The 21,538-nt window shown below is 40.8% G+C and overlaps 1 protein-coding gene across 2 annotated transcripts in view; it reads left to right on the forward strand.

Moving 5' to 3' along the window:
- Positions 1-21,538, forward strand: part of spata6l (spermatogenesis associated 6-like) — a 67,357-nt gene that overhangs the window by 8,422 nt on the left and 37,397 nt on the right. For both annotated transcript variants that reach the window (XM_060846764.1, XM_060846755.1), the window contains exons 4-5: positions 10,355-10,406; positions 15,170-15,211. In XM_060846764.1, coding sequence (XP_060702747.1) covers positions 10,355-10,406; positions 15,170-15,211 — 94 coding nt within the window. The remainder of the gene's footprint in view (positions 1-10,354; positions 10,407-15,169; positions 15,212-21,538) is intronic.

The raw sequence follows: 21,538 nt of genomic DNA on the forward strand, positions 1-21,538 counted from the left end.
GGTAGCAGAGCAGAGTGCAGAATACAGTGTTACAGCCATAAAGAAGGTGCAGGGTGAGATCAGAATTGCGTTTGACAGATCGGTTCAAAAGCCAGTTCAGACAGTGGGGAAGAAGCTGTTTCTTGAATCTGTTCGTATGTGTATTCAAATGTTTTATATCTTCTGCCTAATAGAAGAGGGTGGAAGAGAGCATAATCAGGCTGGAACAGGTCTTTGATTATGTTGGCTGCTTTCCCAAAGCAGTGTGAAATATAGATGGAGTCAATGGATGGAGTTCTGGTTTGCGTATGTTCACAACTCTCTGCAGTTTCTTGTGATCTTGGGAAGAGCAGGTGCCATGCTACACTGTGATGTATTTATAAAAATTGCTAAGGGTCCTGTGGACATGCCGTATTTCCTTAGCCCCCTGAGGAAGTAGAGACGTTGTTGTGCTTTCTTGACTATTACATCAACATGGGTGGACCAGGACAGGTTGTTGGTGATCATCACTCCCAGGAACTTGACGCTCTCAGTCATTTCCACCTCAGCACCATTGATGCAGACAGGGGCATGCCCTCCACTCTGCTTCCTGACGAGGACATCCAGTCCCTGTACACCTCCATCCCACATCACGAAGGACTCAAAGCCATCCGCTTCTTCCTTTCCTGCCGTACCAACCAGTACCCTTCCACTGATACCCTCCTTCGACTGGCTGAACTGGTCCTCACCCTGAACAACTTCTCTTTCCAATCCTCCCACTTCCTCCAAACCAAAGGAGTAGCCATGGGCACCTGCATGGGTCCCAGCTATGCCTGCCTCTTCATAGGATATGTGGAACAGTCCATGTTCAGCAGCTACACTGGCACCACCCCCCACCTTTTCCTCCGCTACATCAATGATTGTATTGGCGCTGCCTCATGCTCCCACGAGGAGGTTGAACAGTTCATCCACTTTACCAACACCTTCCACCCCGACCTCAAATTCACTTGGCCCGTCTCCTCCCTCCCCTTCCTTACCTTTCCATTTCTATCTTGGGCGACCGAATCAACTCGGACATTTACTATAATCCGACTGACTCCCACAGCTACCTAGACTACACCTCCTCCCACCCTGCCCCCTGTAAAAGCGCCATCCCATATTCCCAATTCCTTCGTCTCCGCCACGACCGCTCCCAGGCGGACCAGTTCCAATACCGTACAAACCAGATGGTGGCCTCCTTCAAAGACTGCAATTTCCCCCGAGACGTGATCGACAATGTCCTCCACCGCATCTCCTCCACTTCCCGCTCCTCCGCCTTTGAACCCTGCCCCTCAACCCCCACCAGGACAGAACCCCACTGGTTCTCACCTACCACTCCACCAACCTCCATATACAGTGTATCATCTGCCGTCATTTCCGCCACCTCCAAACGGACCCCACCACCAGGGATATATTCCCCTCCCCTCCCCTATCAGCGTTCTGAAAAGACCACTCCCTCCATGACTCCCTCGTCAGGTCCACACCCCCCACCAACCCAACCGCCACTCCCGGCACCTTCCCCAGCAACCGCAAGAAATGCAAAACTTGCGCCCACACCTCCCCCCCCTTACTTCCCTCCAAGGCCCCAAGGGATCCTTCCATATCCGCCACAAATTCACCTGCACCTCCACACACATCATTTATTGCATCCGCTGCACCCGATATGGCCTCCTCTATATCGGGGAGACAGGCCGCCTACTTGCGGAACGTTTCAGAGAACACCTCTGGGATACCCGGACCAATCAACCCAACCACACCGTGGCTCAACACTTCAACTCCCCCTCCCACTCCGCCAAGGACATGCAGGTCCTTGGACTCCTCGATCGCCAGCAACATGACAGTTGGAGGAAGAGCGCCTCATCTTCCACCTAGGAACCCTCCAACCACAAGGGATGAACTCAGATTTCTCCAGTTTCCTCATTTCCCCTCCCCCCACCTCGAACTCAGCACCGCCTTCCTAACCTGCAGTCTTCTTACTGACCTCTCCGCCCCCACCCCACTCCGGTCTATCACCCTCACCTTGACCTCCTTCCACCTATCGCATCTCCAACGCCCCTCCTCCAAGTCCCTCCTCCCTACCTTTTATCTTAGCCTGCTGGACACACTTTCCTCATTCCTGATGAAGGGCTTATGCCCGAAACGTCATTTCTCCTGCTCTTTGGATGCTGCCTGACCTGCTGCCCTTTTCCAGCAACACATTTTCAGCTCTGATCTCCAGCATCTGCAGTCCTCACTTCCTTCCTGAAGTCAATGACCAGCTTCTTTGTTTTGCTGACACTGGTCTTTCCATCATGCCGATAAACACTCAACCTCCTTCCTGTCTTCTGTCTCATTGTTGTTTGAATGCGACCTGCAATGGTGGTGTCGTTCGCAAATTTGTAAATAGAGCTTGGGTGGAATTTGGCCATGCAGTTGTGAGAGTATAAGGAGCATAGTAGTGGGCTGAATATGCAGTCTTTTGGGGCATCTGTGTTCAGGATTATGTTGGAGGAGGTGTTGTTACCTCTTCTTACTGATAGACTGCAATCAGTCAGGAAGTCAAGGATCCAGTTATGGGGTGGGGGGGAGGGAGCTGAGACCTAGGTCTCAGAGTATCAAGATGAGCTTGTTTGGAATTATGGTGTTGAAGGCAGAACTCTGGTCAATAAGTAGGAGCCTGGCGTAGGTATCCTTGTTATCCAGATTTTCCAGGGATGATTGCAGGGCCAGGAGATGGCATCTGCTATGGACCTGTGACTGATAGGCGAATTGCAAAGGATAAAGATAACTTGGTAGGGTGGAGTTGATGTGAGCCATGATTAACCTCTAGAAATACTTCATAATTATTTCGACTTTAATGTAAGAGGTGAGATGATGCTGAAAAAGCACAGCAGGTCAGGCAGCATCTGAGAATGAGGAGAATCGACGTTTCGGGCATAAGCCCAAGTGAAGAGCTTATGCCCAAAACGTCAATTCTCCAGGCCTCCGATACTGCCTAACCTGCTGTGCTTTCCCAGCACCATGCTCTCGACTCTGATCTCCAGCATCTGCAGTCCTCCCTTTCTTCTCCGCGAATATAAGAAGGTTAATCAGTAAGTTTGCAGATGATATGAAAATTGGTAGTGTGGTAAATAGTGAGGCGGAGAGCCTTAAATTACAGGACGGTCAGTCCAGATTAGGTGGGTTGATCAGTGATAAATAGAGTTCAATCCTAATAAGTGTGACAAGATTCACTTGGGCAGGACAAACAAGGCGAGGGAATGTGGACTTCAACAGTTTCCTCATTTCCCCTTCCCCCACCTCACCCTAGTTCCAAACTTCCAGCTCAGCACTGTCCCCATAACTTGTCCGGACTTGTCCTACCTGCCTATCACCTTTTCCACCTATCCACTCCACCCTCTCCACCCTGACCTATCACCATCATCCCCTCCCCCACTCACCCATTGTACTCTATGCTACTTTCTCCCCACTCCCACCCTCCTCTAGCTTATTTCTCCACGCTTCAGGCTCTCTGCCTTTTATTCCTGATGAAGGCCTTTTGCCCGAAATGTCGATTTTGCTGCACTTTGGATGCTCCTGAACAGCTGTGCTCTTCCAGCACCACTAATCCAGAATAATATTTGTGTCCTGCTGTTTGGTTGCTTTTTAACCCAGCCATCATTGTGGAACTGATTCTCTGCTCTGAAGTGTTCAGGCTAAGACTATGGATGAAGTTGAAGGCATGTTGGAAAATTTCAGAATTCTAATTGTTTTCAGTAGCCAAGTGGGTGTTTTAATAGCACTGTCAACGTAATGTGGGTGCCACCAATTGCACACAGCACCTTTTTGGGAATCTTGCAACTGCATAAACCCTGTGAACCTATCACTTTGCTTTCTTGCATAGCTAATGTTTGGTTTGCTCTGCTTTAAAGCTATCTTGTAATCTTCATACATGCCTCTGCTAGTCCATATGACGTTGCAAATAATCCCTGGAACTACGCTAAAGGAGCCACTGAGAAAGAATACTTGATAATGTGTATGTTTGCACACAGTCCCATCATGCAACATACCGTACAAAATGCTTATTTATGTGCTCGCTTATATGAGCATGCTCTTATGAAGAGTTCCTCTGAAAGATCCTGTTGGTGGCATACCCAGAGTTGATAATACCCAGTGAACCTTAGCTTAAACAACACCTCTCTTCCCCTTCTTTAGGTCCTCTGGTGAGTGAATCACAGAATACATTCTGCTATACCTATCCTGTGAGAGCATTTACATATTGGTATTTGTGAAACATTGTAGAGGGAAAAAGTGTAAAAAGCTTCTCCAAGCTGGTGAAATCCATATACAAAGTTTCTAAAATTCTTCATGGTCATAAAATCCTAAATCCTACCCTAATCAGATGATCTTCCTCTTTGGTGCTTGTTATGTATCACCATTTAAACGAGAGGTAAAGACAAAATCAGAAGTCCTTAATCTAGTGGTTTCATTGACTCTCAGTCTGACAATTGAAGCCATGAAGATGTAGACAGAATTGCAGGAAAGTTCATCCATGACAAGTGAACTCTGGCCAGGGGTGCAGGGGTAAACTGATCTTACTAAAAGCACAGAACTAATGTAAAACTTCCCTTTCCCCTTTTATTTAATAAAATCTCTTTGGCATTTCCCAATTGTTCATTCAGCATAGAATTTCATGTTCTCTGATTCGCACTGTCCTACTAGATGTTCATTTCTTTAAAAAAAAAAGACCCTTCTAAGAAATGACTTGGCCTTCTCAAACTGGCAATTTAAGGCCCATCTTTGCAGTAGCTTTTTAGTTAAACAAAGGTTATTCAGAAATTTCCCAGAGAGTTTTCTTCAAAGTTGATTCAATTAAAGTCATGCAATTCTTCTCTGCTACCACCAGATACCACTAACGTGCTTTATAAACTCAGCAGTGTATAATTTATAGTGATGTCCAATACTGTTCCTTTGTTATAAAAGGGCTTAAATTATAATGTGTTATGAATGGGATTGAAATTGGGTATAATAAAACTACAGAAATTAAAATTGTTGGGTAATCACCTTTTGATGATTTTTCTCTTAAACTGACTCAAAATAATGCAGGAGAAGAATATCAGTCAGGACATATACTGCTGTGAAAGAAGGGTCCATTGCGTGTGCTTGTTGCACTAATGTGGAATAACAATAAGAACTCCAGACTTACATAATCAGTTTAACATAGTAAAACATCCAAAGGTGATTTGTGTTTTAATATCAGACCCACAAAGGAGCAGAATGAAAATTGTAGAAAATGTTCAAGTTTGCAGTCATAGAGTGAGATTTTTAAAAGGAATGTTCCAAGGGTGGGAGTGATATTGTAAGAAGGACAGTTTGGGGAAATATGTTGCACATTTTTGGTCTGTGTTTTTTTTTACTATGCCAATTTACTCATATTTTCCCATCTGCAATTATAGTTATGTTAATCAACTTGTTTTGAACATGTTCCGACACACCTTTGGGGCAGGTATATCTGAAGGTTTATGTTTGGATTTGATTGTGTTCCAAGCTCAGCTTGACTTTGAAGGTTGTTATTATAGCCTAGCATTTATCAATACAAGTCAAGTCTACAAAAGAGCATCCGCGCATGCACTTTTTTAAATGACCTGCATGGACTTCTTTGAAAACCATGTTTGAAGTCCCATAAATGTTCTCAGTCTTTCCATGGAAAACATTTTCACTACTTCTGCTGCACCAGTCCCATTTTGGTGCTGTCCAGATTGTCCGTTGCATACTTGTTAGTGTCTTTTTATATCACTGATGCACTTTTGTCATATCGCTGCCACTGTTACCAAGTGCACTGCAATCTGACAGCTATAGAAGGCAGAGGGTAGTGGTGGAAGAGTGTTTTTCATGCTGCAAGTCTATGATTAATGGTATTCTGCAGGGATTTGTACTGGGACCTCTGCTATTTGTGATATATATAAATGACTTAGATGAAAATGCAAATGGGTGGGTTAGCAAGTTTGCAGATGATACAAAAATTGGTGGAATTGTGCATATTGGAGAAGAATTGTGCGCAGTGCAGAATATAGATCAGTTGCAGATACGGGTGGAGAAATGACAGACGGCGTTTAATCTGGGTAAAGGTGCAGTGCTGCATTTTGGAGATCAAATGTTAAAGAAAAGTGTACAGTTAATGGCAGGACCCTGACCAGCATTGTTTATACAGAGAGATCCTGAGGTTCAAGACAATAGCTCCCTGAAAGTAGCCATGTAAGTAGATAGGGAGGTAAAATACACATGGCATGCTTGCCTTTATTGGTCAGGGAATTGAGTACAGAATCAGGATGTCATGTTGCAGCGATAAGATTTTAGTGAGGCCACACTTAAAGTATTGCATTCATTTCTGGTCACCACATTACAGGAAGGATGTTGCGGCTTTGGAGAGTGCGCAGAAGAGGTTTACCAGGATGCTGTCTGGATTAGAGGGCATAAACTATAAGGAGAGGCTAGAAAAGCTCTGGTTGTTTTCTCTGGAGCAGCGAAGGCTGAGGGGAGACTTGAGGGAAGTCTACAAACTTATGAGATGCCTAGATAGGGCTTATGACTAGATCTTTTTCCCAGCGTGCATTTGAGAGGGGGAAAGTTCAAAGGAGATGTTAGGGGCACTTTTTTCTTGCACTCTGGTAGGAGTCTGGAATGTTTTGCCGTGGTGGTGATGGTGGAGGCAGGTACAATAAGGGCATTTAAGGGACCTCTAGATAAGCAATGAAAATGCAAGAAATGGAGGGATATGGACCAAGGGCAGGCAGAAAAGATTAACTTAATTTGGTGTCAGGTTTGGCACAACATTGTGGGCCGAAGGGCCTATTTCTGTGCTGTACAATTCTATGTTCTATGAGTTACATAATATAAAAATTGGGCTGAATGGAAAGGTGATGCAGAAACTGAAAGCTGGATGTTCTGAAAGTTGAAGGGCATAAGGAACAATGCATAGAGAAGGCTTAGCTGAATAGAGTGGGGTCTAGGAGGAATTGCTTAAAGCACAGGATGTCGTTGACTTAACAAATGTCTGCATGTTTCCTGACTCTAAGTCATTAAAGCATTTTTCACATTTCATCCAGTACTAGCTCCCTGCTGGTAACCACTAAACTATCTCCAAGCATCACCTTCATAGAGCCACAAGTTCTTTGTCCTTGTGCTGGAGTGATAAATGCCCCTCCTGTTCCTGGCTGTACATAGCAATAATACCAGTGACGCATCAATGATTCTGAATTCTACCCTCCTTCCAAGATTACCATTGATCCTGAAAACATATTTGTGTACTGTGCATTATAAAGATGTGCAGATTTGACATGTGAAACCCAGCAGTCAAAATGAATTCGAACAGTTCAGTTGAGATTGAAGATTCCATTGATTATAATCTGTGCAATTCCCCCAACCAACACCGCATCCAATGCAGAAACCATCTCCAGAAGAGTATCGAGGCCAAGTTTATTTGTAACGTACATAAATAAACCTAGTAGCAAAGCACCTTCAAATGTTGTGGTTTCCTTCTCTCAATACAGAACGTGTATATAGGAAAGAGAAATAATGTACAAGGCACAACTATTTTAAGAAGCCTCCAACAATCAGATTGGTACACACTGAGTTACCTAAAACATAATACTATTTAATGTTTTATCTTCTAGAAAACTATTCAGTGACTTATGAAAGCTATTTCATAATTATATTGTAGTTTTAGCTGTTCATGACGTTAATGTGGGTGGTTGGGGTAGGGAGGGGGTGACCAAAAAACAACACCCCCACAGACTCAATCCAGAGAGATTCTGTTAAGTGAGGGAAGAGATTAAGTTCACAATGGACTGACATTATTAACCAAGTCATAGTAGTTGGAGTCCTCCTAGCCAGATGGTGCTAAAACCGGATTGGACACAAAGATCTTGTATTGATTACCACAAAGTCAGCATAGTAAGAAATGGAGAATCCTATTCTGAGACCAGGGGACTGCCTAGAACAAGGAGAACATACACAATTTGTCATAAAATTGTCTTGCTAAAATTATATTGGCAACTCCTATTGACACAGTTAAAGGAATACTGACTTTTGTAACACCAGATGGATTTACCAGTGCAAAGCCATGCCATTTGGAGTTTAAAAAATATGTGCCAGCAACATTTCAAGATTAACCAATAAATTCATTAAAGTGTTATGGACTGTGTTTGTATTGACAAGTTGGTCGTTTTTTTGCCAAGTCTGGGAAGAACATTTACACTACCAGACTGAACTCTTGGCTACAAAAACACCAGGTTAACTATAAATCTGGCTGAGAGTGAACTTATCAAGCAAAGCTGACTTATTTGGGCCATTGTGTGGGGGACAAGGCCAAGTAGCACCGCAGGGTGAAAGTATGGACTCTTTTGAGCCAAGGAGAAAGCATGAAATTTTGTGTTGTCTTGGCATGAGTGGATTCTCTGGCAAGTTTGTCTAAACTTCAGCACTATCATTGCATCTTTTAATGAATTTGTTGAAGAAAGACAGAACATATATGAATAGAGTGCTGAAATGCCTTTGAAAACGTGGACGTTGTTTTTGTAACCAAACGGTTTTAGCTGTGCTGAATTCTGCAGAGCCAGTCGAACTGGCTGATGCCAGCAATGTTGGTCTGAAGACTGTGTTTCACTGACTAAACGTATTGGTTGAAAAATAAGTGACAGGCCAAAGAAAATGACCACATACCAGCAAAAATATTCTACAGTGGGAAAGGACGCATGGAGTTTTGTGATGGCTGTGCATCATCATTTTGAAATATACATCAACATCAAAGAAGAAGAAGCTGTTATTTATACAGACCATAATCTTTGGATTTTCTTAGGAAACTTTTAGGGCTAAAATTTATGATTTTTGTTTGAGGTAGCTTCATTCTCCAATTATATAATTTAAAGATTGTTCATCTACCATGAAAAGAAAATGTTATGGCAGATACCTTTATTGAGAGCACATAGGCAAGACATTGATGTGATGTCAATGAACGTATTATGTAAGTGATAGTGTGTTTTCATGTCAACATGTTACTATTACTAGTGTGACATAGGAGTAGTATTAAGTTCATTGTTGAGTAGCAAAAATGCTTCTTGAAAATGAATTCTTCTTGTTGGGGTGTTCATTTTAGTTTGTATGGTTTTCTATATACATTTTTAAATAGCATTTATTTTAGAGTTTGGATTCTGAACTAACGTTATGTGAATGTGGTTTGAACATCCAAAGGGATTTCATAACTAATTTGAGCATTTCTGTAGCCATGATGATTTCTCTTAAAACAGAGAGAGCGACTTACTGAAGAGGACTGAGGTTTAGAGATTCTATGTGAGAACAAGGTAACAGAGTAATTTATCAGACAGAAGGTTTGCATCACAGGTAGACAGGGTGGTTAAGAAGGCATTTAGAACATTTGCCTTCATTGCTCAGACCATTCAATGTATTGCGATGTCATGTCAAGGTTGAACAAGAGATTACTGAGTCCTCTTCTGGAGAACTATGTATAATTCTGGTTTGCCCTGTTATAGGAAAGATATTTTTAAACTGGAAAAGTTTAAGAAAAGATTTACCAGGATGTTGCTGAGAATGGAGGGTTTGAGTAATAAAAACAGCTTGGATAGGCTGGAACTTTTTTCACTGGAACGGAGGAGCTTATGGGGTGACCTTAAAGATTTATAAAATCGTGAAGCAAAGATAAGGTGAATAGCAAAGGTCTTTTCCCCAAGTTGAGGGAGAAAGTTTTAAGAAGTACACGAGGGGCAACTATTTTATATGGAGAGGTTCATGTGTGGAATGAACTGTGAGAGGAAATGGTGAATGTAGGAACAGTAACCAAATTTGAAAGACAGTTGGATACGTACATGAATAGGAATAGTTTGGAGGGATATGGGTCAAGTGCAGGCAGGTGGGATTAGTTTAGTTTGGGAAATGGGTGGTGTGGACCAGCTGGACCGAGGGGCCTATTTCCATGCTGTATGAATCTGTGACACTATCGTGTGCGCACTGTAAAGAAGTGTTTTTGGACCTAGTGGGATTGCATTTCACCATGTGTTTCAAAATCTTTGAATCTGTATAATATGCACATAGTTTGCTTCTTTTGTATGATATATTTCTGTTTAATTGTAAAAATGGAATCTGCAGCATGTCTCAATGTTTCAGTGAAATACCTCTTAGTTGGGGGAAAAAATATCACATATGATCCATTAATCCAGATTTCAGTCAGGGATCAGACCTGTCTAGTAATAACACCAAATGCGATCATAACATGTTACCCGCTGTACCACTAATGTTACTTGGCTTTGTCTGGACCATGTTATTTTGTATGAAGGCTTCATATTTTTACAATCACTTTCTCATACTTAGATTCTTTTTTTAACAGGTGTTTGGAAGAGATGTTGTTGATCCTGCAGATGTTGCTGCCTTCTTGGAATGTACGTAGAACATCATCAATGATAAACCTATAATTAGTATTTTAATTATTGGATGCAAAAACAAAACATCACTATAATGAATTTGAGAGTTCAAGAATTCACTCAGTTGATTTCTCATATGTTGAAATGTAATACAATTTATGAAAAGTGCTGCCTTGCATTGAATTGAACCACTTTCTCTTAGAAGAAAAGAAATAAACAAAATTAGATTATATAAGATGGAACTGATGCAGCTCAAATTTGATGTGATCATTAGTATTCTTAACTTTAAGCTGTAAGGCATGGGCTGAGGACTGGCAGATGGAGTTTAATTTAGATAAATTTGAGATGCTGCATTTTGGAAAGACAAATTGGGGCAGGACTTATACACTTAAAGGTAAGGTCCCAGGAGTGTTGCTGAACCAAGAGGCCTTGAAGTGCAGGTTCACAGTTCCTTAAAAGTGGAATTGCAGGTAGATAGGATAATGAAGAAGGTTTTTGGTATGTTTGCCTTTATTGGTCAGTGCATTCACTACAGGAGCTGGGAGGTCATGTTGCGGTTGTACAGAACATTGGTTAGGTCACTTTTGGAATACTCTGTGTAAATCTGGTCTTCCTTCCACAGGAATAATGTTGTGAAGTTTGAAAAGATTCAGAAAAGACTTTCAAGGATATTGCCAGGGTTGGAGGCTTTGAGCAATAGGCAGAGGCTGAATAGGCTAGAGTTGTTTTCCCTGGAGCCTCGGAGGCTAAGAGGTGACCATATAGAGGTATATAAAATCATGAGGGGCATGGATAGAGTAAATAAACAATGTCTTTTCACTGGGGTGGGAGAGTCCAGAGCTAGAGGGCAGAGGTTTAAGGTGAGAGAGGAAAGATTTAAAAGGGACCTAAGGGGGAACGTTATCACACCCGAAAGTGGTACGTGTATGGAATGAGCTGCCAAAGGAAATGGTGGAGGTTTGTACAATTAAAACATTTAAAAGGCTTCTGAATGGGTATATGAGTCAGCAGGGTTTAGAAGGATATGGGCCAAATAATGGAAAATGGGACGGAATGATGTTAGAATATCTGGTTGGCATGGATGAGTTGGAACGAAGTGTCAATGCTGTCATTCTCTAAGGCTCTATAATTCACTCCAAGAGCTTAACCCTTTATAAAACTTCAAGGTTTGCTTTAAATTTAATTGTAAGGCCCAAGTTAATGACAATTACAGACATTTTTAAGGAACCTATTCAGGTATGTTATGACGCACCTTTGAGGTAGATGGAACTTGAACCCGAGCCTTCTGACTGAGAGGCAAGGACACTGCTGCTGGATCACAAGAGCCCAATTGCAATTGCAGAAGAGCTTGAGAGAGCCCATCTAAAAGCTTTATTAGTCCTGATTAGTTACAAGATCTACTCCAGTTGGGAATATGCTTCACAAGTTTTCCAGTATTTATTATGTTTATCCTAACAAGTACAAAATAAATAAAACTCAATGCTATGGTTTTGGATTGATGCACTTCAAGATGTTGGTTTGTTACACTGTCAGAAGTGACACAACACCAGATTATAGTTCAACAGCTTTATTTGAAATCGCAAGCCTTGGAAGTGCTGCTCCTTCGTCAGGTGAGCTGCACTCCAAGAGCTTGCAATTTCAAATACACCTGTTGGACTATAACTTGGTGTCTTGTGTGACTTCTGATTTTATTCATCCCAGTCTAAAACCGGCACCTCCACAGATTATAACACTGAGCAGAGCTATCTTCTTCTCTTCTGTTGAATGAGGTTCTCCTTCTATCTTCAGTCTTCCTTTCTTATGCAGCATTGCACATTATAAAGCTACACAAAATCGCATTTTATTTGAACTTCTTCTGACATAACTGAGAAACATTGGACAGGATTTCCCCTCAGCTTTGAACTTCGCATGATTGAACCAAATGGGAATGCTAAGCCAATCTTGCTGGCAGCCAAACTGGTGCAAGAGAAGCAAAAACAATCTAGTTTCCAAGAAACAGTCTTTGATTGGCCATCTCCAAAGTTATCAACCAATTGAGGAAGAGCAGCAGAATGCAGATGCAACTGATCCAGTTCGAGAGCTGGCAACTCTGGGAGGAGATAAGGAGTAAACCATGGGAAGGGACAGATCCCAAAGAGAGAAGAGCAGTTGGACAGATGGAGTGGATAAAGAACTAGTTTTTAATGGGGACTGTTAGTAACTACAATGGGATGTGTGCTATGGCAGACTATGTGATAATAAGGATCGGTGTGTGGGGGTGAGGTGGAGACTGGAGAGCTCAAGCCGAACTTGATCTTGAGTCCATAAGGCTGCAGGATCTCCAAGCGGAAAATGATGCTGTTCTTCCAGCACGTGCTAAGCTTCTCTGCAGCACTGCAGCAAACCTGAGACAGATTTGGGCTAGGGAATGGGATGGTGTGTTGAAGAGGCAAGCAACTAGAAGCTAAGGGTTGTTTTTGCAAACAAGTGAGTTTTCTGTGAAGCAGTCATCTGTGACAAATCAAACCCGACAGAGGGCCTTGCCAACAGCTGTGCTAGGGCACAGGACCAAACCATTCACAATATAACCACCTCACCCCAGCAATAGGAACAGAACTCGAGATTCAGCCCCTCCAGTTTTTTTTCTGCTATTCAGGAAGATGATGGCTGATCTGTGGTCTAACTCTGTATGCCTATATCCCTTAATACCTTTGCTTGACAAAAGCTTCTCTGTCTCAAATTAACTATATTTTAACATCGTCTGCTACTTGTGGAAAGGAATTCCAAAACTCTTACCCTCCCTCCCAACCTTACGTGAAGAACTGATTCCCAGCATCTAATGGTCTGACTGTAATTCTCAAACTCTGTCCACTATTCTAGAATCTCCAACCAGTGCATGTTCTAGTGGTGATGAAAAGTCAGTGATGGGATGATAGCAGCTCCATTTTGTTTTAAGTGTGAACCTTGACAAAAACGTGAAAAGCAGTTCCACTCTGAGTCAAGTTGTGACACTGAAGAGGGAGGAAGTAGATGGTCATTTCATTGAAGTGACAACATAGGTTTTACATCAAGCATCTGATGGAAATGCCAGGTGCTAACCTTGGTTTATACAACAATGGCAATGTCACAATTGGAACATGAAGCATAGGCAGTGGCACATACTCTGCCAGAGTGCAACAAATCATTTGTTCTGTTGCCACACTTAAACTAAGTTCTCTTGAGCTGCTCCCAGATGGTGAACTCTCCAGTCACTACTAACCAAACTACCCTTGTCAGTTAGCCTGGCCTTTTGTTCCCACCCATATCTTCCCTTCTGGACAGCTTTCAGGAGACTCTGTTTGAAGGCACTGTTAATATATTTTTGATGTGGTCCAACCAATACCCTCTGCTGCTGCAGCAAAATGTATCTGCATTTATATTCCATTCCCATGTCAATAAATGACAACATTCTAGTTGCCTTCCAAATCACTTCAATACCTATGTTTTGTGATTGATGTACCACCAAGCCCAGATTCCTCTTACTGCAGAGTTTGCAGCCTTTCTATTTAAATTCCATACTTTATTTCTATTCTTCCTGTCTAAGTGGAAATGACTTTCATTCCATTCTTTTCTTATTGTTTAATACTTCAGAAACTCTTGTTAATCTTTGCTGAGAGTTGCAAAATATCAACTGAAATGTGTGCTCCTACATTTTAACAGTCCCACTTTTTTAATCGAACTTCCCAGTTGACTTTAGTCAGCTCTGCATATCCTTATAATTCTGTAAATTAAAATTTAAAACACAGGACTTCCAATTCTCACCCTCAAATTGAATGGTCAAACTAAAATCAGTCATGTATGATAGCTGCTATCGTTCGTTAGTTCTGTCTCATTGTACATTTCTTGGTCTAGAAATCTACTGTCTGGTTGGTTCTGTCATTCTGCAGACAAAGTTGGATAGTAACTAATGTACCCATGTCTGGGAACAATGATTTAAGCAGAACTTGAAGTTAGAACCAGTGCCTGCACTATGTGCCACACCAACTTCCTGAAGACATCAACAACTATAAGTAGCAGTGCAAACCACAAAATGCTTCTACCAATTCGGCAACAACCTGAAGAAATAACGAGGAACTCACTCAAAAGTAATTGAGTTTTTTAAGTAGCACTGGTTGGGGGAAGCTCTTTCTGTTGTTGAATGCATGTTGTACGAGGTTAAGTGAGGATATTAGCTGTAGCATTGTTGTAAAAAAAAAGTGCTGCTGCCAGCAGGATACCAAGGTTCCTTGCTGACTAATATCTTAAGGTGGCACCTCTGCATTATTCCAGTGCATGTTCCCAGCAGGAGCATTGAGCTTACTTCCAAATTTGCATCTGGTGTGGTCTGCAGTGGAACTGTGTGCACACCATGGATGCAGAGTGATGCCCACAATACTGATAGTATGGGTGCTATGCTATGCATGATGCACACATGAATTTTGACCTCCGTTTTGTATTATTTTAAAATTGAGATGACACTTTGTAGATGCTGTAGAGCAAGGAATGAGGAGGATATTGTTACCAATGAAGGCATCCTTCAGTTCAGAAAGGAAACATGCATCAATCTTACCATTTCAGGATTGTGCTGAAATTGAATTTTGATATGATAGTAATCCACAGAGTAGTGTCAATTATGTGATGTACAGAGCATGAATGCAGCTCAAATAGGACAATTGCTTTTATTTGTCCATTTTGTGTTCAAAATGCAAAATTATGTTTCTACAATTTTCAATAAAGATTGTTTGTTTGGGTACCAAAACTCAGGTTTTGTTATTTTCTTTCAGGTGACACGACTAAGTTTGAACTGATGCAGTACGGTCCTTCAGGTATCACCACCATTCTTTATAAGTAATGCAATTTGTTTTAGTCTCTACTTAAATTATGGCAGAAGTGGGACAATCGCTTAGAAGGAGATGGCATTGTGATAATGTAGAATCAAGAATCATAGAATCTTGACAGTGTGGAAACAGGTCCTTTGGCCCAACAAGTCCACATTGACCCTCTGAAGAGTATCCCACCCAAAATCATTCCCCATTACTCTACATTTACCCCCCGGTCTAATGCATCTAACCTATACATCCCTGAATACCATGGGCAATTTAACATGGCCAATTCACCTAACCTGCATATCTTTGAACTGTGGGAAGAAACCAGAGCACTTGGAGGAAGCCCATGCAGACACTGGGAGAATGTGCAATCTCCAAACAAGAATCAAACCTGGTTCCCTGAGGCAGCAGAGCTAACCACTAAGCCACTGTCACTAGATTAGTTCAAATTCTACCACTGCAGATGGTAAAAGTTGAATTCAACAAAAAGCTAGTGGAATGGCAATCATATAACCTCTGTTGATTGCCCTAAAGACCCAGCTGATTCATTGCTGTTCTTGCGAAAAGGAAATCTGCTGTCTTGACATGGTCTGGTCTACATATGACTCCAAGCCATTTGGGATGGACAATAAATATCAGTGATTCTCGCATCCTGTGAACAGACTTTATAAAGATCATTTTACCGTGCTGTCCATGCATGGCTGTATTTGTTAGAAAAACAGAAATTGCTAAAAAAAAATGCTCAGCCGGTCAGGCAGCATCTGTGGGGAGAAATCAGAATTAACATGTCAAATCCAGTGACCCTTTTTCAGAACTGTTACTCTTCTTCGAACCCATTCCTGACTAAGGCTCAATGGACTTGAAATGTTCATTCTCCTTTCATTCCATGGATGCTGCCATACCTGAGTTTTATCCAGCTGTTTGTTTTCATTTCAGATTTCCTACATTCACAGTTTGTTTTTTGTTCTTGGCTGTATTTGTTACTTATTCTAGCATGTTTTACGTTAGTCACTCGTGCAATAATTTCAAATATTATATCATAAGTACTATTATTTCTACAAGAACACATTCTGATCACAAAAGTGAATACTCTGGTATCATTCTAAGTAATAATCACATTTTGCTTAAAGTAATGTCATTTACAACATCCTGGTGCCACTGTCTTATTTTGTCTTTTATTAGATTATATTCAAATTCCCTTATCTTAAGAGTGTCATTGAAATTTAAATAATGATCTGAATTTATGATTCTGTTCTATTCAGTATCATATTTTTGTCTCATTTCTAGACACAAATGTCTGACAGTATAGGTTTTACAAATTTGGGTTCTGCCCTGAAAACAATTGGCTGTTAACTTCTGTAAAAACAATGATTGTTTTGCATTGAGAATATGCCTATATTGCCTAATATCTCACTATATAATAGCATAATCTGGAGGTATAAATGTTCTATCCTTATATTGATCTAAAGTAGACTTTTTTTCCCCTTTCTGAAATCCTCATTGCGATCTTGAGGGAAAACCAAAGGAATATTGGGAGCATGAGGCCAGATGCAAATACGCAAATAAGGAGCAGGTATAGGCCATTTGGCCCCTCAAGTCTGCTGCACCATTCAAAGATCATGACTGACCTGATTCTAACCTCAAATTCATATTCCTACCTACCCTGATATTGCTTTAACTTCTTGTTTAACAAGAGTATATCGATCTCTGCCTTTAAAAAATATCCAAGAACATTTTTTTTCGGAGAGCAGGTTACAAAGACTGATGATCGTCTGAGAAGAAAACAAAATTGCCGCCTCTTCATTTTGAAACGGGTGTTCCTTTTAAGTTTTAAACTAGTTTTTGATTCTCCTTTGAGTGGAAACATCCTGTCTGTATGCAACTTGTCAAGACCTTGTTTCTGCTGAACTCCAGCAGGTGTAACACCGAGCCTGCCCAATTTTTTGTCATAAGTTAGCCTGCCCATGCCAGGTATGACTATGGTCAATTCTAACTGACCTGCTTCCAAAAGCAATTTACGTCCTTCCTAAATACTGGGCAAAGCACTCGAGATATGGCCTCACCAGTAACCCGGTAGTATAACCTCCCTCCTTTTGTATTTAATTTCCTTCATTGTAAATGATAAATGCAATTAATTTTCCTACTTTCCTGCTGTATCTATATACTAACCTTTTTTAGTGATTTATACACTGGGGCGTTAGGTCCCTCTGCATCTCAGTTGTTCAACTGTCACCATTTAGATAGCATGCTACTTTTTCTGTTTCCAAAATAAACATTTCCACATTTTCCCACATACTCCATTTACCAGATCTTTCTCACAGCCTTAACCTATTTGTAGCCTCCTACTGTCCTTTTCACAGCTTACTTTCCTATCTACCTTTGTGTTGTCAGCAAATTTGGCAATCATACCCTCCATCCCTTCATTCAAGTCATTTATATAAATTGTGAACAGTTGAGGTTCCAGTACCAATCCCTCTGACACACCACTTGTTACATCTTACCAACCTGGAAAAGACCCATTTATGCCGACTCTCTGCTTCTTGTTGGCCTTTAAGTCTCCTCTCCAAACAAATGTACAGCCCCTACACCACGAGCTTATTATTTTTGCAATACCCTTTTGATGTTACATTTTTTCAAATGTTTTCTGAAATTGTAAATCATGTACCCACCAGTTCCCCTTTTACCCATAGTACATGCTACTGCGTCAAAGAGCTCCAATAGACTGTTCTTTTCAGAAAACCATGTTGACTCTTCCTGGCTATTTTGAATTTATCTAACTGCCTCACCATCACTTTAATGTTTTGCTTCTAACATGTTTTTTTTTATCATAGATGTTAAGCTAACTGGCCTGAAGTTTCCTGCTTTCTGTCTCTCCCTTTTTGAATAAAGAAGTTACATTTGCTATCTTCCAATCTATTCAGACCTCCCCAAATCAAAGGTGTTTTGCAGTATGTTAACCAAAACATCATCTATCTCCACCCTGCAGTGATGGTTATCATGGTTTTGTCAGTCTACAGCTCCAATAAATTACTTCTCTGATAACTTTCCTGAGCTCCTCCCTCACTCAGCTGTCCTCTATTACAACAAGTGAGCATAGTGCCCTCAACAATTTGAGGAATCAATTCAACTCTTCTTTGTGTAATGATGTAAAACATTGAATTTTGCTTTCTCAAAAGAGAGGAAGATACTATACAAAAATAAAGGCTGTTCAAACTATTGTCATTAATGTCTGGCCCGAAACGTCGAATTTCCTGTTCCTTGGATGCTGCCTAACCTGCTGTGCTTTAACCAGCAACACATTTTCAGCTCATTAATTCCATTCCCATGTTATTTCCTGCAAACCTGGAACCTTTTTATATGCTTGTTCCCAGGATAAAGGTAATGCTTGCAATATATATTTAAGATCTATTTTCCCTGAAAAGGAATTATTCTAGCTTTAGTGATAAAACATCCATAATGTTTGACAGGGAATTCTAGGGTATTAATCCAGCACCAAAAAGGAATGATGATTTAGAGCCAATTCAGGACAGACTGAGTTGGAGAGGAATTTGGGCATGGTGCTGTTTTCATAATCTTCTTGCTTCTTTTATTTTCAGTAATTGAGGTTGTAGGGAAATGTTTTATTGAAATAATCCTGATAAACTGCTGCAGTAGTCAGAATGAACTGGTGATGAATTGGATGGATATTATAGCTAGTCACAGGGACACCAGTTATGTGAACTGTAATGTGCTAGATTGTTTCCAGGTCTCTTAATGTCCTTGAAGATATAACTACTCAGGAAGGTAGTGAGCATTCCATTATATCTCTGACCTGACCTTGTACATAGCAAAGATGCTTCAAGGAATCTGGAAGTATGCAACACATGAGAGAATTGTATGCTTCTGTGCTTCTCTTGTAGTCATGGTATTATGATGGCTATGCTAGTTATCTCAGGTCAGTGGCAATCTTTAAGATATTGATAGGTTATTCAATCGCTTTGCCTAAAGATGATTAGAGACAGTTGGCCTTTCTATTGTTTGAAGTGGTCATTTTTGACATTTAGTTAATATTTAAGTAACTTGTTACCTGTCAGCCATATTCTGGATGTTAACCAAGTTTGCTGAGTGATTCCTTGGACTGCTTTATTTTCAGTAAAAAATGGCAATAAGACTAAGCTATGATGAAGGGGAGATTCTTAGCATAGGAAATGAAGATGGCAATCATGAAAATAAAATCTGATTGAAGATTTGTAGCTCGGGTATCCGTTGTTGTGGTTCTGCTCGCCAAGCTGGAAGTTTTTGCTGCAAACGTTTCGTTCCCTGGCTAGGGAACATCATCAGTGCTGTTGGAGCCTCGTGTGAAGCGCTGCTTTGATGTTTCTTCCGGTATTTATATTGGTTTGTTCTTGCCGCTTCCGGGTGTCAGTTTCAGCTGCAGTGATTTGTATGTGGGGTCCAGGTCGATGTGTCTGTTGATGGACGTTCTTGCCGTTTCCGGGTGTCAGTTTCAGCTGTAGGTGCAGCTGAAACTGACACCCGGAAGCGGCAAGAACAAACCAATATAAATACCGGAAGAAACATCAAAGCAGCGCTTCACACGAGGCTCCAATAGCACTGATGATGTTCCCTAGCCAGGGAACGAAACGTTTGCAGCAAAAACATCCAGCTCGGCGAGCAGAACCACAACAATCATGAAAATGCTTTTTGAAGTGATTCATGCAGTGATGTTTTCAGCTGCAGTGATTGATTCCTGACAGGCACAAACATTTGCCTCTATTACTAAGACTCCAATTAAGTGAGGTTTTCTGCTTTGAACCCCATTGACGAGGTTTTATTGAGACATATTTTGTGCCATGTTTGTTTCAGTGCTGCCCAAGGCAGCTAATCTCATTATTCTTATCATCCTAGGTTTGTATTCATGACTGGACACAAGTACAATAAAATCAGAGACAAGTGATTTGCCAAACTGAGCAAGTAATTAATAGCAGCTGTAACTTTATGATGATTCTTTCTATTGATTTATTGATCGAACCTTAACCATAAATCAACAACTTTTATGCTTAAGTTCAAATATATGAAGGGTAGAAGATGGATGACTGATCAGGAGAATATTCGAATTGTAAAGTAGAGATAACTAAGACATGGTGTGGATTTCAGTAGCAGATGAACAACATTTGAGGTCGGGAGAGGCAAGGTCTTTGAAGTGGAAGTAGGCAGTCTTAGTCATGCAATAATTATATAGTTACAAGATTTCTCAGGGTCATTTTGAACACCATGGATGAGGATGGTCTAGTTTGTCCACAGTAATTTACCAGTGAGAGAGAAGGCAGTTTGAGGCAGAAATTGAAGACTACATTGAGCAGGTAATTTATAGGTAGGTAGGATTTTGTGGCTCTATTGATATTTCGGTCTCCCAATATTAGATGGTTAATTTTCTGGCTGTTAAGATACTGGATTATCATGCCTCCCAAATTCTAACTTCGTAACATTGTAAACATCCATCTTTCTTCTCATCTTTGATAAACTTTTGTGACTACGTTTTTGCTTCAGAAACCCAACTGTATTTTCTTGTAAAATGAAGGAATGCAATTCCAGTAAATTGCCTACTGGCTAGTTGGACAACTCTTTCCCTCACTTTGTTTATGAATTCCAACAGTGTTAATAATCTGCATGTTTCTAGGGGAGAAATTGGTCATGGTTATAGAGTCATAGAGTCATACAGCATGGAAACAGACAGCTCTGTCCAACCACTCCATGCTGACCATGTTCCCAAACTAAACTAGACCCACTTGCCTGTGTTTGGCTCAAATCCCTCCAAGCCTTTCCTATTCATGTACCTATCCAAATATCTTTTAAATGTTGTAACCGTACCTGCATCTATCACTTCCTCTAGCAGTTTATTCCACAAACGAACCACTGTGTTAAAAAAAAGTTTCCCTCTTGTCCTTTTTTTAAAACTTTCTTCTCTCACCTTAAAAATAAAAGCCCCTCCTTGTTACACCCACTTTTCTGTTAAAAGTTAGCATTGACTCATTTCAGGCTGTGGTTTACAATGCTCGATTTTAATCAAAAATGCATCAGGTGCCAAATTGGATTCTGAGATTTGAGAGTGCATTTTTAGGTGAATGTAGGTCTTCCATCTGAAATGTAGACAAAATATTCAACCAAAGCTTGCAGTTATAATACTTAACTTTGTTACTTTTGCTGAATCATTGAGTTTATACATTCATTCGAGATACTGAAAGTTAGACAGCAGTCACTCACTTTGTGCCACTTCCTTTCATACAGATGTGGTTGCTGTATTGAATGTACATAAAATACATTCTTTTCTTATTGTTAATTGGGCAC

This window comes from Hemiscyllium ocellatum, chromosome 2 (genome assembly GCF_020745735.1).
Source record: "Hemiscyllium ocellatum isolate sHemOce1 chromosome 2, sHemOce1.pat.X.cur, whole genome shotgun sequence".
Classification (NCBI taxonomy): Eukaryota; Metazoa; Chordata; class Chondrichthyes; order Orectolobiformes; family Hemiscylliidae; genus Hemiscyllium; species Hemiscyllium ocellatum.